Raw genomic sequence first — 20459 nt, forward strand, 5'->3', positions numbered from 1 at the left:
AAAAGTAAATATTTTATTGCGGGTAGCTTTTAATAACAGTCCTACCGCGATTCGAGCAACTATTATAATATATACTATACAGTATATATTATACGTATAATACGACTCTGCCATCTATCATACGTGAACTCGACATAAGCCCATTATTCTCGAAATGTCCTCTCTCTCTCCCATACACACAGACATGCGCATTTTCTCTCTTTCTTTTTTTTTACTGTATTATACATAGTGTATACCTAAATATTTGCGCGTTAAGAGAAATAATGCATTTTCGATGGGCCACGGTGTTTCGAATCGCTTTTATTTGCATAGACAATACTTTATTACGGTTTTATCTCGTACAATGCACCCTAAAACTAGATCGTGATCGTAGTATGTGTACATAGTTATGTTCAGCACCCAATACGATACCAATTCCCATTTTCCTAAAAGGTTGTGAAAAGGAAAATAAAACGAGTGGTCTCGTATAATTTTATAAAATAATATAGTACACAAGAACTAATCATGATTTCTGAAATATTATTCCGACACGGATAATGACTGTGGAATTATTGTCCTGTATCCTCCATCCTGAATGTTATCCCCTTCAACAGACACACACATAGGCATACTCGCAATCCATTATATTCGGCCCTTTTATACGTGTATATTATACTCGTACAGCTATGTATATTACAGCTACCATATATTCTATATATATATAAAGAAGACTATCACAAGGCAAGCAAATGAGAGAAATAAATGACCGAGTGCGATAAAGGAACTACTTATCGTATCCATTGAAAATCGGTCTAGTCGTTTACAGTTATTATTACTATTATTGTTGTTGTTATACGTTTTAGTAGAACAAATGGGCGGCCGAGTATGGTCCATTATTTAAACGACTTAAGAATCATCTAATCGGAGTACAATATTTATACGAATATTTATTGATCGTTTTCACGTCTGAAACGGATAGCTGCATTTATTTTATAATAGTCATACTTCATATAATATATATTTCCTCATTATTCAATTTTCCGAAAAAAAATGTACCACGGTCATAATCGACCTGATAAAACGTCCAAACGCAATTTTCTACAATTTTGTTATAACTGCATCGTAAATTAGATCGTAATTCAGTCAGCTACAACGATATTCGAAGCTTTATACGTTTTCAGGATATATTTTTTTTTTCAAAAATACAAAATCGACATAGAAAATAATAGTTTTTCCGTTTAAATTAATCTCTCTGCATATAACATGTGCAACCATGACTACACAAAACCATCCCAACGATATACAACCACTCACCCTTCAAAATGTGTTTTGAAACTCTCGTATACATTATTAATATAAGCTCGCCAGGAGCTTCTGAAACGATATGGACGACTTCACTGCAGCAGTTCAATTATTCTTGTTATATATTGATATGTATTATATATTACGGTTCACGAGTCTTCCGCAATTCCACTGCCGTACAATAATATACGGGAATTATAATACGCCACGCACTATCCAATTACTATATAGTATACAAAAACTTAAGATATTTATCTGCCTATCTTAATATTATAAAATATGTGTATGTATTCTGTATATACATTATTTTATTCGTAATGATAATTATTTTTTTAATATTTTAGTAGGGAATAAATAAGGTATAATGTTTTAATCGACGTAAATGTTTTATTTAAATATGTTTTTGATTATGTTCAATAAATAACAAATCATACTATAGTTTATTACATTGACAGATAATCTCTAAAGACACCCGTTTCGTTTCATTGATTTTTAGAATTTTTTAGAAATTACTTTGATTCATAAAAAAAGAGGAGTATTGAAATTATTATCCTTGAAGATTGATCATTTAAGACATTAAATAATACAATTTATTGTGGAAGAGGTATATATACACTTTATCTAAATAATAATTTAAAATATTGTTAGTGTTAATTTTTTTGTTCTGTGAATGTAATTTTAAATATTAAAAACAATCTAAACATTCATCATAATATAACGTTTTCTTTTAAAAATAATTAGAATTAATTATTTTATTATTTATTTTTTAAGGTATCGGTTGATACAACAAGATTATAAAATAACTAAATTATATCACAATTTTCCCAATGGTTGATTTGTGAGAGATATAATAACTGTTTTCTTTCACTGTAAAAATTACCTTATCCCCATTCTTTTCCTATAATTTTGATGCTTAAGTCGTTTAACTTAATTTTAATGTGTGAAATGAAAATTTATTATCTCCAGAGAAATGCTAAACAACTTTTGTATTCAAAATGAACGCTAATTACTAGCATTATAAATAACCAAAATGATTCATACATTTTATGGATGGCAAGACAGGAATGATGGAAGTGAGGTCAACAGTGCGTTTAATATTAACAAGCAAACACACTCACTCTCGCAAACCTACACATCATCCCCGATGTATATATTATAAATCAAATTTATTCACCAAACAAGGTTATAGCCATTAGCAAAAAAAAAAAACACAATAATAATAATTTATTTTTTTTTTTTTATTTGCGCACACGCTATCGTCTCGCTTGAGTAGAATATACGCGAGTACATAGATATATTTATGTGTACGCATAAAATGCTTATATATACATCGGGCATGGTCGGGAATTATGTCAAACGGGGAAGATTAATTAATTTCAACTCGATCGGGGTGCGTCGATAAGGTCTCCCCACATCCCCACTTGTTCGACGATCCTCATCCAATCGGTCTGCAGTAACGTGCACCTAGTCGACCATATCTGTGGCGTCGGCGGTGCAAAATTAAATTAACCCTTCGAAAAACATTAAAGCCCAGACATTACATTAATTACCGGAAAACAATTAATAGCGCATATTAGCCCTGCCTGGACACAACTGTATGTGTGTGTGTAATATGCATAACACCCTCTGCATTACGTCCAGCCTCACACTGTAAAATGCCCCACACGCCACTTAAACGGATGCCGTTTTGTAGAGATTAAAACAATTCCACAGAGACCCATGGTGATGGTGTGGGCGGGGAAAAAAAACAAAAACAAACTAAAAAAAAAAAAAAAAAACAAACAAAAAACGACAACGACTTCGCCAGCTAGCTTTCCATTAATACCACGCAGGATTGTTACAACCCTTAACCCTTTCCTGAAGATTACAGCCATCCGGTGACGACCGTACTCGATCTTCGTGGTTAATGCTCTTACGCATTAATAACTCGTTACGGAAAATATTATACTTTGGCTTTAATTTTTTTATACTTTCTTTCAACCCCAGACGCACAACACACGTGGGGCATGATTTCTTGGGTAGGGGATGTAGAGGTAGTGGTTTATCCATTGACTACAATATTTGCGTAAAGCAATTCGATTTGAAAAAAAAATATATAGAAAAAAATAACGATATAACATTGTTTTGACAGTTATTCGGTTAAAGTAGTTTTATGTGTATATAATATTATATTATTAAAATATGCGCATGAGGTTTTTCTTTATATACTATACACGATCACAAACTTCTTTTTTAACTTCTCTCTACTGCGTTCCATTTTCTCTGTATTGCGTCTATTTAACCTAAAGTCAATAACGAGAGGAAATGACTACTTTATATTGGAAGTACGTATCGGAGTCCCATCACTACCACCACCACCACCACCATCACACATCAATCGGATATTTATATATAATGTATGCATATATATATATATATATATATATATATATATATACAGAGATATGCATTACATAATGGTATGGGATTTGTGTCATACCGGACATGAAACGGTTTTCAAAATGGATTACATTATGTGATATTATAATGCGGAATGGTTCGCGTATTTGTCAGAAAGACGACCAACGGTAAACATGGGAGAGAACTATGTATAAATATATATGTGAACGAGTTCTCTGTAGTGTAAATCTATCTGTTACCCCGTAAAGTTGCAACGTTACAAATGCCTATAGTAGAAATATATAATCGGATCGTGCGAGCACATATATTATTTGAAGTTTTTTTCGAAAACAGTGAAATTCGGTTTGTGGGGACGACATATTATGTATATCTTTATATATATATTTCATATGTTCGTGTGATAAGTATTTAAACTTTTTTTAAATAGCTGAAAAGATTTTTAAGAAATTCTGTGTGCGTGATTAAATTGTTTCGAGGAAGATTTAGTTTCACAATTTGATCTAATAGAATGTGTTTTTAATTTGTTATTAATTAATATTAATCTAAAATATGATAGTAGTAATATCTACAATATCATTTTTATGACACGGGGATACAGTGATTCAATCAACTGATTGTGTTTACTCTAGAACATGTGAACGAAATTAGTGTGACCACGGTAGTTTGTTTTAATTCGTGTTCTATTTATTGTTTGTATATTTAAAAAAAACTATACCTATTTTAAAAATAATTTATATTTTTATTCAACACATTTAAGTTTATAGTATATAAATATACTCACATGAAACAGATTAACAGGATTATAACAGGTTAATAGGGGAACAGGGCAATTTCTATCAGATATTTATATTTAAATTAAACATTAAAAAAAGGCTTACGAAATAGCCAAAAGCTAAACTAATAGGTACACGGACAATGCTGGGTTGGATGACAGCTAGTAATTGTATACTATATATATATATATTATATTAGTTATATAAAATGTCTATGGCGAATGATCAAACATGGCATTATTTTCTCAAACAATATCGTTTAGGCTTCTGGTTTTGGTGGAGTGCAATTACTCAACAAATCCATTACAATACACAATTTGTTTTATCTTTTCCCGTTTGGAACTATGAGAATATTTATTTCAAAGGTCAGATGTACATTTACTGTGATATAAGTAAACCTATCATGACTACTATGACGGTTATGCGATGCATATTATATTGCACACAAATTAGATACGTTTTACTTTAACGTACTTGAGATACAAAGGCACGTCTATCATTATCCGCCTACGTATAAAACGTTTTTTGAGTTATAATTCTTTCAGAGAAAACAGAAACCAAAAGATACGAAAAAACAACACTCGGTATTTCGTCACATGTTTTCATTCACCGAACAGCACAGAAAGCGCAATTAAGTCTAGAAAATGTAAGTAGGCAGGTAGTTTATTGTAATGAATAAAACTCAATGCACAATGTGAAGTGTATTATGCACACAGATATTTTAGATACATCGTAAAACTAAAATAACAGCGTTTATATTATGTAATATGCAAGTGAAATAACATTTTGTGAACAAATGTGTGCTCTATTTATATAAATAATGGCTATTTTGAATAATTTGAAATAATTCAATTATTTCGTGAAATATTGAATTTTTTTGTGATATTATATATCGTATAAATTGAAATATCGCATGTCATTATATCGTTCATTGGCGACATAGAACACGTGACGCTCTGTATTATACCATGCCATCCTAATGCGTATGTAATCGGCGTTTTGTTTTTACGCAGTGTATCGAAATAATTATACGGTAACTATTACGTTGCAAAAATCTAATATACTATTTAATAGTTTCCACCCCAGTAAAATTAAGATAATATAATGATGAGATAAAATATTAGAGATGCGGATAATCACGGAAAAGATAATTTACATTGTCGTTATAATTTTAATTGCGCAGTTTTATAATTTAAAACACGTGTCTTTAATATATTATGCATTTAACATAAATAATCTAAATCAAAATAATTATGTATTTTTCATTTTTATCATATTATTATAAAATGTTTTTCATCATTTTATTAACTTAGATCATAATATTAAATGTTTATGTTTATGGAAGAAAAAATAGTAATAATCCAATAAATTTAAATTTATAAAATATACTAAGGTTCGCATCCCTGATATTATAATAATATAATAAAGGCATCGAGGCAAATGTAATAGAAAACTTACCATTTTACTGTTGATTTCGTGGAAATGTATTTCGCAGACTTTATCTACTACATCTTCCGAGTGGAAAGTCACGAAACCGAAACCTGTAAAAAAATTGATAAATTTAATTAAATATTATACATGTATACAAAGATACACATTCAATGTACATTAATAATGATTGAATAACAGTAAATTATAATAGATAACTAAAGTTTAAGTGTCTGTTCGGCCTGTGGCGTTCATATTATAGCAAAACTATTATGGGCGTTATTAATTAATTTATAAGTTTAGAGTATCAATTATACCAAATTTATAAAAAGAACTCACGTTCGCATAAAATAACGTGATAATATTTAAAAATCTTAGCCTAACGAATAAAAGTGGGAGGTATAATATTATATTTCCAGACAAGTGATGAACGCATACGATCATAAAGGCGGTGACAGGTCACAGGATCGGATCCCGGTGAATCGCTGCGACGGCTCAAAAGTTGCACGCCTCAAACACACTACATCACAATCATAATCGTAGTAATTATAATGATAACAATAATCGATATTAATTAATTATTCCAATTTTACCACACCACCAAAGTATATTATATTATAATAATATACGGACGGCAGTAATCTCGGATTCTCGTTGTATTCCCACAACACCGAACGATAAAGTGGTTAATTGAATTGTCGTTATACACCATATAAATTAAGTCACGAATATTGCGACCCTTCGCGTTCGATGTAAATTAGCTAAGTGGCTTATATTATCCGCGTTAAGAGCTATGTGCGTGATGCAACGGCGTTGGAACGCTGCTGTAATATAGAATAATAATAATAATAATAATATGACTATTGGTATATGAGAGAGTGAGTTTTCCGTATACTCGACGCCAATATACGTTAATCATTGAACTTAATAAATTATTTTAATATATAATTATACGGTTTTTATACAATTATAATGAAAAAATAAAAATGTAGTGGTTATTATAATTATCGCGGTCGATAATAGTTTAATACCAATTATAATTAAAAATTTATATTATTATTATTATTTCGTAATATTTTATTGAATTTCTATGGAACGACGGCGAGTTGGATAGGCAAATAAGCAGCACGAGTGCATTGAATTCGACCAAAGTGAACTCGCTACGGTTTACGGGAACCACCGCTGTACTGTTCTACCCCAGGTGGTTTTTAGAATATTATTATTATTATTACTTCGTATGAGATAATGATTTTATATTTACATAAAAAAAAAATATGTAGGTATGGTCGATAATATGTTAAATATTATTATATAATTTTTAAAAATAGAACACGCGCGGTATGTTATTCCAGTACCTTTGTCGACGTATTATTACTACAGCTAAAGAAATATTTACACAAATATTTTTTCGAGAATAAAAATAACTATGTATAACAGATTAATAAATAACAGTACATTTTTGTAATAACAGTGGTTAAACTTTAGCCGAGACTCCGGCGATGTATAATATAATAAGATTTGGATACAACAACAACGTCGTTAAGTTCAAACCTCATGCAATATTTATAATTTGTAATAAAAATAATATTTATTAAGTTATGCGTTTGTACACATTATATTTGGTAGTACATTTATTAACGTAGTATGCATTTATATTATTTCAAGGTGTGTGCTTAAAATATTAAATTGCCACTTCAATTGACCTCAAAAACTAAATTTATGATGGTATTATATTATTATTTAATATATGATATTTTGGAGATTTTGTTTATGTTCTACAATAATTTAGCAAACAAACATAATGCTGTGTGTCATTACTTATTGTTATTGATTTCGTGGAATGGTGGTTTGAGTTATATGCCACGACTTGCAACGCCGTCTAAACGCGTGTATGCGGTCGTAATGCGAATTCAGAACACACGTGTGCAAATACAGCGACCGAGTTTTGGCAATTAAACTTATTTAGCTAATCTCGTTTTGCACCACAACCTCGTTAACCAATAGACATAACTTGTTATTAGTCAGTCACGGAGCATAGAGTTCTCGCGCACGTTTCTTCATATATTTGGTTTGGTTCCAAGTGTAATTAAGTTTTACGTATTTCCCCGGCTTTCCCACCCTCCTTACAACAACTCACGTCTCATACTTTCACCCCTATATCACTTAAATCACACATATTATACATTTTATTTGAATAGGCGTCTCGGAGAAAACACTAATTTGTTTCTGTTGTTGTTTTATTTTTTGCCTCATAAAACCAACGGCGTGCAAACGTGTGCGATATAATATAATATATTCGGTGCACGGTTATAATTGCATTATAAATCGTACGAAAGGTCGTTTGAATTTTTAGTTACAAAACTGATAAACCTACCTATATACTATCGTGTGTTAATCCCAAGCGATATTTTTGTAATTTATCCATATTACTCAATATATAGGCAACAACTTTGTTGGCGTTTAGGTGCGAGCTGCAAGATATTTTATTATAATATTGTGAATGTTGTACTCTTTAGATTGGGATTTTATATCGTTTTCGTTTACGAGTTGATATACAACGGGTGCACATACGAACCTTTGAAGTTCGTTTAATGCTGTTCTTTCGATCATTTAACGGTCGTGACTTTGTGAATATTTTAGATGTATATATATAAGTTTCCAACTTAATGGCAAATGACTGAAGAAAATACGGTTGACGGATAAAACAAACATACGTATGAACACACACCTACCTACCTAAGTTAAGTTATACCTAAGTTATACCTACCTATATGTGTATATTATCTTACAATATGTTTATATAGCTATGTTTGGAAAATGAGAAAAACGACGAATTTAAAGTCATTCTACAGGTGAAAATAAAAATTAAAAATAGATTTAAATCAAAGGGGAAGGAAAATGGGCATATTGTCGCCATCGTCTAGAACGTACTCCATAAAAATAATAATATGGAATCATACAATTTCATAATCGCAATTATTGAACTGTGAATAAAGATAAAGGGATCACATTTAAAAAAATTTCATTACATATAAAATGTTTATTTTTACACATGAAAAGGCGCGTTGTATGTAATATTTCAGGCTTGCATTTGTAAAGAGTTTTCCGACAAACGATTTATTGCGATAGTCTCAAAGGATTTTATTAAAAGAATAAATGAAAAGAAAAACTCAAAGGATTTTCGTTTTATTTGGTTTTTGACGCAATTCGTTTCGGATTAAAATTGATCCAGACATCATACAAGGCACTAGTTAAAAGTTGCGCTCTAAAGGATATTAAACACTCATTGAAACCATTCTCATGGGCTTTCGAACGGTGCAAAAAAAAAAATATGAAGTGTAAGTTTCTTTCAATATTATACTTCCCATTACTAAAGCAAGAGTTTTTCCCATAGATGTGAACGGTAAATTATGTACTAGAAACATAGAACTCGACCAAGCGTTTGATTCCACGATTAAGAACTTCATTTTTTTTCTCTCTTATAATTTACTAACTAACAATACTAAAGCAATTAAAAAATTTGTTGACTGTAAGTACATAATTTATAGCGTTAAGTCTATGTGTAACATATAACATTATGTAATTTATTATTTTTTTTTTTAATACTTATGTACCACCCTATAAATACATATAGGACATAGGTACTAAAATGTTTATTCTGAATATAAAACGGATCGTGTTATAATCTATACCCAATAATATAAATACTATATATGTCAAACGTGTATGATGGATAATATTATGTACATAACTTGAAATAATATTATAATATATTAAGTAAATTACATTACACCGTTATCAATCATAAGTACATAAATGTATATAAATTATTGATTGTTATATAGTAATTTATGTAACAAATAATTGTTAACAAAATCCTAAGATTATGGCCATAATTTATTTATGTACAAATTACACCAAACAAAATTATATTACATATGATTTTACATAAACATAAAACAATTGGATACAGATTCAACAAAATTACAAAATAAACTTTAAATACTTTCCAAGTCTCAAAAAATCTATCGATATAACGTTTATTAAAAACGGTCGAGTCGTTCAAAAATTTAACGATCACAAGAGACTGGTAAAATAATTAAACACATATAAATATTATCGTCCGTCAGTGAGGAATTACAAAGCATTATTTTACTATAACAATAATTTTGTTTACTTAACCTAACCAAGTCTATATGCATCCGAAGTATAAAATTATTTACTAAAATAAATATTTTTTTTTCTTAAACACAAGACGCGTGCAGAGATGTTCTTGGTAAATTTGTTTGCGTTTTTGTTTTAATGTATTTGCAAATGCGTTAAGGGTAACGATCCCTCGTCACGATATACCCGCGAAATTGACTAATGAAACGATTACAATATAAACTACGCAAGAACTGTCTAATGATAAAAAAAAAATAATGCGATTGGGATATTATTATACGGGTAGGTATTATAATATTATAGGTATGCATATTTATAAAATGCAGTCTGATACTCTGATGTCTGTCACACACCAAGTATAGATTTTAAGCGTCTTTGGTGGTGTTTGAAAAAGCGGAGATGGTCCGTCATTGTGTTCGATTAAGTTTGAGTGGACAGGATAGGTAATGGAAGGGGATAAAACGTACAAGAGGGACGATTATTTGAGAAATTCTATGCGGGAGGTAAACGACGACGATTAATCGCCTGAGCTGATGAAAATAAACTAATGTCGCATATATAGGTATATACCTGTGTCGTGGTAATAAAAGTCGAAGAATTAACCGCCCGGGACAATGGGTAAAACTATGCTCGTAGTTTTAATAAGGGCGTTCAATGCTAAGAAGAGGTTGTGGTTGTTGTGGTGCAGGTGCCGGTATAGCTATGGCGATAGATAATAAGTGGATAACAATGGCCAAAAACGTACGAAATTACAACGCAGTTTTCGTCGACTTAGGTAGAATCTTCCATTATGTATTTTTTTATTTTGTATAAGGCCTGATATATTGCACCCATAATAATATCATAAACTAAAAAGAAGGAAATCGATAAGATTACAACACTTTGCTCGAGCACATTCTATAAATACTATACCGCATGGATTCTCATCGCTCAACAAGACGTTTAAACCCAATGGACGGAATTAATATATTTTTTGTATAAGAATAAAGAGCCATAAGTGTATTTTTTAGCTCTCGCTTATATATTTTATGACACTAATTACGTCATAATCATTTCTGGATTTTAGTCAAAAATAGCAATAATGTAATCTTGGGTATCGCACACAAAGGTCTGGTAGTTTTATAGTTCGAAGCGTGTACTTCAGACGTTTTACGCGAAAAGTGTATAACCACCACATATTTTTAAAGTCGTAAAAATGATAGATGATATTCTATCATTATAATATATAAGACACAGTCGAGGTTTTCGATTTCACGGCGAAAACGATGCGGGTTTCCGAGTGAAAATAAACGCCGCCCTTTCCCAATCAAATAACCCCCAACCCTTTTACCCAAGCGACCTGTACGGGCAGCACACGACGGTAACGGACACCCACAACAGTAATAACAACAATAATAATACCTATAGTTTGTATACGTTTCGAAAGGGTTAGCAATCGAGTACGGTCGTAGCTCGTAATAGATATTATATACATACTGTACACACTACACAGGTGCACATATTATAAATTAATACGATACATCTATAATTTATTATGCATACTATACGACGGTCCTATTATTATTACACGTGCCGGTCACGGTAAAGATTTCGGAAACGCGAACGCGTAACGCACGAACGTTCGCCCCCCCCCCCGGAAACGACGATAGCACGCGCTATGCACCTTCCACCGCCGGTCTTACCACCGCCATCGATCATCGTTTGGCCGCACGCGGGCCGAAGTTTTTCGGAGAGGTTCGGAGTGCTTATTTAAGGGGCGGCGATAGCCTTTCGTGCCGGAACGCTTGTGCGTGATAATTATTATTTCTACTCCTACCGCCGCCGTATGTCCAATAAACGTATAGGCACTATTATATAGGTAGTTAATAGCGTAGTAAACGGGGCCTTACCTATAAATATACATATACGTGTATCACAGTTGTCGACGACCGTGTTTTTAATCGTAACCTTTTAAATAAAACATCGCAACTATAATATGCGAACGCGCGCACGTGTATGCTATGTATACATCACACCGTTACTACTAACATCGCCTTTACCGGGTAAACGTACATACCTATGTATAATTATATGTATATTACGTACACATGAAATAGCTATATAATACTGCAACGACTTGACGTGCACCCTCCTATGTTTATGTATATATATATGTATATAATTTTATATTATATATCTTTTACGACCGCACCGTCATCACAAATGCTTTCCACTCTACCACTAAACCCTACGGGAATCGCCGTTTGGCGCACGCGTGTGCATATACTGTCGGGCAATTTAAATAACGGCCGGATGAGTGCTTGGCGTGTCGAGTCCGTGTTTTACATTCATATAGCCCAATTAAGGGTTAGGTTTCGTCGAACTAGGGTAACAGGGCGCGAACCTTATACACTTATATATTATACTCTCGAGGTTTGTCTGAATGTGTGTGTGTGTAAAAATGTCAGTGTCCGTACGCGAAAAGGTGTTTTAAAACGTTTTTGACGAAACTCGGAATGTATAAGACGCGTTATATTATCAGAAGGTTTACGCGTACCCATAATGCACTCGTCATATTAATGCAGCTTCTGATTTCGTACTAAATTCTAAACCAACCGACACCGAATCGGTATAATAATATGCAGGGCTCTATAATGTGCATTTAAGGTACATATAAAGGAAAGGTGAAATAACGTTGTTCTGTTTCACTTAGGTGTGTGTTGCGTTTATGGCAATATTCACAAAACACTACATGTATAATATTATAACAATTTAAGACGTGTTTAAAAGTGCGGGATCGAACCATTCAGCAATAACAAGAGTATCTGTGTACAATATCCCATTAAAGCAAACGATAAAACAGTAGATACAATGATTACGTCGCAATAAACGCTCGGTGAACACGACTATGCTAAAAGTGTGAAATCGTGACAAAAAGATAAATGCAAAACAAAATACTTCAAAGAAACAACAATATACGCATAACGAAGACGTATTATATTATTAAATTTACAAATTTAAATTCACCGCATTATTCGTTATTATAGTGCTTTAATAATATAAGTGTACCATAAAATATCAAAGAACGTTAAACATTTAAGTTCTAAAAAAAAAGAAATATTTGAGAATAAATTAAATATTTTGTTTAGATACTACAAAAATAATATACTTAATTGGTTAATGAAAAGCTGTATGAAGATGAACATTAATTATATTATTTCAAATTTCAAATTTCCTTAGAGATATTCATTTAGAAAAAATGAGTGAATGGATGAAAAATGAACACTTACAAATAAGAAGAATCATAAAGTCACCCACTTCCCACATCTATCGCTGATAAAGTATAATATTATACGATATACGAGCATGAAAAAGAATGTTATTAAATAATCTTAGTAAAACAGATTTATAACTCTACAACGCGATGACGTCTGTTTGAGCGTATCGTTGTGAATTTTTGATTTATGCATTTATATTTTTATGTTTTTTTTTTTATTTTATTTTATAATGCCATCAAAAAGATAAAGGGGCGAAAACGTGGTGTGAGGGCAATTATTTAAGAGTAAGAATCAAAGTTGTGGATGTCAGTTGCACGACGAGGCGTTAAGAGAGCGACTTTGGCAGTTTGGTGTGGAGCAGACGCAACGGGTGACAGAGGTTTTTATTGGCTTTTCTGGTGAAGATGACAAGGAACGTGGGGGGTTTGTGTTTTATAGAGTCTGTAAGGTTTATATAAATAAGAGAGGAAATAATAATATACACGCAAGATATATATACATATTGAAATAAAACGTTCCCGGCGTGACACGGAATTTTCCGTCGTAAAAAAAAAAAAAAAAAAACAGAAATAAACACGGTATAAGAGCATAAACCGAATTAAATATTCAGGGATGCGCGTGGCTACAAAGTCGGAATTAAAGTTTGCGGGCTCGATTTTTTATGTACACGACGGCCACGCGGTATATTAATCCATTCGTTCGCGCGACTATCGATCCGCTGCGAATATCGCAACACACCTGCGATTTTGATTTTACGGTCGTTTTCTTCACATTTTAGGACCAAGTACCAACGACTAAAACAGTAAAAATCAAAAAAAAATTGGAAACAAATATTCAGCGGTTCTATTTCACCGCGACGAAAAAAAATATCATCACAACGATGACTGACCAGCAGTCGACTCACTACGTATTACGGCTCTAGTACGGAGAAACATCATACGTACATATAGTATATTTTTGCCAGAAACGCACACTAGTGGCATATCCTATAAATGAATGTAGGGTTGGTCCCAGACCTGGAATTCCACAAAACCGTTTAAACGAATTCCAAGAATTGTGTGTGACTCCCACTACCATCAGTCGTATATATATTGTGTTCCGTTACATACACCAAGTCCTCATCACGCTGTGCAGAGGTCATCCAAATAGTTTTCTTTTTCAGATTTCCTTTTACGAAAGCAATTTTTCGTCTGTTCTTGTTTCATTTCTTTTCTTTTGTCCGACCGAACCATTGAAGTTATTTTATGTAGACGATTTTTAATTTAAAAACGAAACAGAATTGGACAACGAGCGCCACAGGTCTTATTTTTTCAAATGTATACTTCTACAGTTGAACAAATTTATTTAATCCAATAGTCGTACTAATTAAGCGTCATGATTAATTTATATTGTTTGTATAATATTTTTTTTTTTTTACATATATATTTTAATTAACCAACATTAACTAAACAGTGGTCAAAGAATTGATATAAAATGATTTTTGGTTCATCATATTATACAATTATTTTTATACGAACGTAAAATGTTTAACATAAATTTCTTTAAACTTTTCATTTTTCTAACAGGATGATAATCGTATTGGTTTTTCCTTCATTCGTTGTCTTTACTTCAATTAGTTTACGTTTATTTTTAGTCTGAGTACATCCACATTCTTTCTTATTCAAATGAAACGATCTGTGCTTTCTCATTTTTATTTTAACGATTTCATTTGGCGACTCCACATAACGTTATAGTAACTTATAATGTAAGTCCGGAAGCTTAAGCAAAACGGATGCGATATATCGCGAATCTTCCATGTAAAGCCATCCCCCCATGACTCATTAACTAAACATCCATCTATATGGCTGAATAATAATTATTAACCACTCCACTAAACTGGGCCGGTTCATCAATATAAGTCCCTCAGTTGCCACCGATCACTCACTCCTTTTACGTGTCACGGGCACTTATAGTTTTCAGTACTCCAACACATGCAACTTTAAATCTAAAGTAGGAATGTTTAGGAAAAAAAAATCGCAATACACTATTATTATTATTACATGCATATGATAGTTGTAGGTAAATACAAATCTATAATATGGTAAAGACATTTTATGTGTTTTATGTAAATATACACTTATCAAATTATTCAGTCGACATTTTGATTGAATCTATACATTAAACATATTATACTAATTACATTTTGCTTGTATTATTTCTATGTATCGTCTTTAGATTTGTATAGCTTTAACCGTGGACTAAAAATGAATACAATTTCCGTTAAATAAACTACACAATTTGTATATAGCAAGAATCAATAACAACATTATAGACAAAGAAACCGATAATGTACAAATGATGGATAGAGTTTGGTAAATAATATTGTATAGTGGGTAATAAATCGTATTACACATTAATACATTTACAGTATACAAAATGTAATACATGATTATTATTAAAAATAATTGTTACAATCATAGAAAAAGCAAAAAAATAAATAAACGATATGATTTGTCAATTAAGCTATTTAGATTTATAGAGATTCATTTAATTTAGTAATAATAATTGGTTTTAGCTATTAAGTAAATATGAAAATCCTCGTATACCTTTTGCGTCCATATCAAATATCTTATGTTAACCAATTACGGTTAATTGATATTATATAGTATAATTAATTTCCCAAGCTACCAATTATAATTAATAATATTATTAATTCACAGCGTATTATATTTACTTGAATAATTAGTGATGAGGAAAATCGCCTTCGGCCATTATTATGTTGCTACGATTATATTATACACGTCTTATTGAATTTCAAGATAATTGTTCTTGTGATTATTATAGTTCAATATAGTTAAATTTTTATAAGATATATTTAATTAAACTTGAAAGTTTTTTAAAAAAATGTATTTATATATTTTATATTAGAAAAATTATATTTTAAGTGAAATTGGACATTTAATGGACAATTGGAAAATATTCAAATGATAATATTAATGAAAGGAATTACGAAAACAACGGTTTTAAAGGGTATACTTATTAACTATTTAAATGTAACTGGACGAGTCTAACTCGTGGAACAACTTTCCCTGTATGTAGGTCAAATAAACGTTTAAATTTTCAGCAGCACTCCCACTTTCAACCCTTTTATTATAGATGATATAATCTCAGGCTTTAAGTTTTGAACCAACTGTTCATAAATCATGACTACATCAACATGATAACGTATTTTGCTTTTATATCTGTTTTATTTGACTCAGAAATTTAGTAAATACGTGTGTACAACTTCCAATAAGTAATAAAAAATTTGGTTTTAGAATAAACTTTTATAATATTACTATTAATTATTAATACTTATTATTATTTTTAATCATTAAAAGTATTACTGATATATCATATATTTGTTTTATTCAGAATGTATTCACATTATGATTAAATAAATATTGACTACCAAGTAATAATATAATGTACTGAATTTATTGTGATTCAAGTCATATTATAATATTATTATATTGAAACCATTCATTGATAAACAATCATTTTACGCGAAAAGTAATATCTGCTGGCTAAAACTAATTAAATACGTTTGAATGAATCGCGTCGACAACAAAAAGAAAACAAATATTTATTTTTTATCTAATAAGATTACATTTCACGGTAGACTCCAAATTGCAATTATATCATGAAATGTCATTGAGATATTGCAAAAAGTCTGTATTGTCTGCAAATGACGTTAAATTGACATAATTCAATTTATTTTTTGGAATGAAATGATACTTGCAGCTGTCGTCAATCGAACCTCACTGCCTCTGTCTCATCCCCCTATTTCCCTCTTTCTCTCCGCTTTTCACTATTTCTCTACACAAATATATACACATATAATATATATATCTATAGATTTATAGATATATTTTTGGTAAGAAGGGTGCATTTTGTATTTCGCACCCACGACCGATATTTTTTTCTTCTGAATATATATACAACGTCCTCGAAGAGTTTTGACAACTGAAAGTGTGTCCGGTGTGGACGATAGATAACATTTAATGAAATTCCAAAAATACAATGAAACACTTTTGACGTCATTTTTTCTCGTTACGCTTTCCAGACATAAAAAATACTGTATCCGTAAGCAAATCTACGCAAAGTATTCATCATTTTTGGCAGTATACACAACGTACGTAAACATGACGTCCAGTAGGGCTCGATACGAAACCGTCGTCAAAAAAAAAAACGATCGGCGTACCAACGGAAAACAAGAGAACACAAATCTGTATATTTTAAACATCGAGGTCACAATAAAAACTTTGCGTCCAACCCAGGGGCTTTCTCTCTTCAGGGAAAATCGTTTGGAAAGTTTTACTAAGCAACTACGAAGAATCTGAGAAGCCCGTGGTGCGCCGAGCCTTAGGCTTATGGCTTTGCTAATACAGCGACTCACGAATTCTAAACTGAAGCTTTAAGAAATCGTATAATTTTTTGCTAACGGCATGTTCTTTATTTTACGTCTCTGGACGCGTATACGACGAGTAATAATTATTAAATATCGAAAAAAAATGTTATTAAATATACAATCGGTGAAAGTAATATCTGACAGCTGTATCCGGCAAAATCTATATATACACCATATAGATAAAGGTACCTACGCACCGCGGGTGAAAAACGATTACCAATTTTTCAACCGGGATTAAAATAAGTAATGGTTTCGGCAGCAGGGCAACGCCCATATTACGACTCGGCAAAATTGAGTTTAAGCATGCACACAAAATAATATTGACCCCCCACCCACTATACCCTCCTTTTACCACCATCGCCGCTTCTGTTAACTGAGTTCTCATCGGCAAAGAAACGGCCGCTCCCGAGCTTATTGACGTTTTCAACACACGCATTATTTATACACCCTTAAAAACTACCGTACAACAATATATCGGTTTGCGTTTTCTCACCGTCCACCGCAATAACTATACACACGATTGTCCCTTTCCTCTCCTTTTTTTTTCACACAACGTAAATCTTATATTGTATTATCTACAAACACACTTCATCTCAACTTTTTAGATTTATATATTTTTTTGTTTTGTTTGTTTCTCTATTGATCAGTGGCACAGAGCTTGGCGGCATTCGAATGGCGCAATGCACAAAGAAATAGTAATAATGTTCATTCAAAACAACCATAACGATTTAATAAAATAGCTTTCGTTTGTACTTCGTTGTGTTGTTTAGGTACCGATGGGTAAATCGCAATCACAGTGATTAGGAATCATTAATGAATCATAAAGTAGTAATTAATGTTAATACAATATTATGTTATATTTTAGAGTGAAGAGTGGACATTTAACTTCCGTCGAGCTTATTTTTAAATTAGAATAAGGTCATTACACGTTATTATCAACAGAAAGGTTTTATAACGGCTACGATACTTTTAAATTATTCACGTGCACGGTCAGCGTATAAAACGGCAAATTTAAACAGCCTTCAGGTTTTATAAATAATTTACAATTACATGAACCGCAAACGAAGGTATCCACGGTTAGGTTAGGTATCTTTCGTCGTAACCAACGGGTGTACACTAAATATGGGCATATGTGGCTGTAAGGTATGACTTTGGTGGCGAACACGATATCCATGTTTATATCATTGCAGTGTGTCGGAAATAATAAACATTATAAATGGCGAGCGGACAAGCTTTAAACGATAGAGAGCGGTTTGATGATATATCATTTAAATAATTATTATGCGTTAATAACAATAACTATACCACGATCGTGTACTTACTTACACTAGTTATACTTCGTCAGTATACCACAGTGCTTCATTTAATCGAACCGACTGGTCGTTTGGACGGTCTTACCCGTGTAAATATATTATACATAGGTATATTGTATATTATCTTATCGTTCGTATAATAGCATTGCGTGTTCCTTTGTATTGCACCCAACGACGTCTTGTAGCGCAAATATTTGGCCGCACGTTTATCTCGACTAACCATCCTCTGCGGGACGTAGACGAGAAACCGACCGTGGTAATCGCCGTTTAATGCGAAATATTATAATATATTATTATGTCGTGTATACATTGGCTGTGGCGGGGGTAATAATGCTAAAGTTAGTGACCGCCGCCGACTGGTCCAGTTCGGTCAGAATAAACGCAGTTCTATTAAACCGAAAATATTTCAATATTATACAGATGGCATAGTGTAGTGACGCGTTTAATAATAACAACAGCGATGTGATGTAATGACATTACGATTTATTATTATCTAATATTTTATAGGAAAAGTGTGGCGGGGCGCACTAGCGGAAAAAAAATGAGAGAAAAACCTTTACCTCACGTTTGTATACAACAAACGCGGAAATGGGATTTTCCGGTAATTTCGCCGTTCATATTACGCGGTTGGCAATTTTCCACGAATTTGATGGCACAACGGGCCGAGCCCCTCACGCATCTTGTCCCGTTGCCAAATGTAATCCGCCGGCAAGAGCAGCAACGGGGCGGCTGCAGCATCGCTCCCACTCTATCTCCGACCTCTCCCACGGACCGTAAATCGTTTTGGCCCGATGTCTCTGTGATCTTTGTCTCCACTCGCACGGGAAAACCCGACTGCGTCTCATACATCCCACGACGACCCCCACACCACAAGCACATCTTCTTTCTCCCTATGCACTGTGAAGCCTTCCCACACGCCACAACGAGATGAGTACGCCTGTTCGTCCAACAGCACCGCATTTCTTATAATGTTATGTAATATAACCTTTCTATATGTATATTATGCATATAATATAATGTTATTATATAGACGCGCAATTTCATTTACAACGCTTGCACACACCCACTCAGAAAAATATTATAAACGGCATGATATGTTATATTCTTTATATTTATTATTACTTTTTTTTTTTCTTAAACATATTTCCGAGCGAGAGTATCGTCTCGTTAGACGGTGGTTTTATATATTTGAGCTTAAAATATACGACACAAACGACCGTGTAGTAAACAGATATGCTTCGTTCGTTTTGATTCGAGTGCGATATATTATAATATATGATTATTATGCATAATAGAATACTGTGTATATACATATGTGGTTGGGCTCAGCACTATTAAATTAACATTCCGAGCGTGAAGTTCGTTATTTCGACGAGCGCCAAAAAGATTCAGTCGTGTACTGCAGTTCTATAAA

The 20459-nt window shown here is 32.3% G+C and overlaps 1 protein-coding gene across 8 annotated transcripts in view; it reads right to left on the reverse strand.

Annotated features, from left to right (window-relative positions):
* LOC114131383 (RNA-binding protein Musashi homolog Rbp6) overlaps positions 1-20459 on the reverse strand; it is a 368433-nt gene that overhangs the window by 48657 nt on the left and 299317 nt on the right. For all 8 annotated transcript variants that reach the window (XM_050198728.1, XM_050198726.1, XM_050198727.1 and 5 more), the window contains one exon: positions 5913-5995. In XM_050198728.1, coding sequence (XP_050054685.1) covers positions 5913-5995 — 83 coding nt within the window. The remainder of the gene's footprint in view (positions 1-5912; positions 5996-20459) is intronic.

Source organism: Aphis gossypii, chromosome 1, assembly GCF_020184175.1.
Source record: "Aphis gossypii isolate Hap1 chromosome 1, ASM2018417v2, whole genome shotgun sequence".
NCBI lineage: Eukaryota > Metazoa > Arthropoda > Insecta > Hemiptera > Aphididae > Aphis > Aphis gossypii.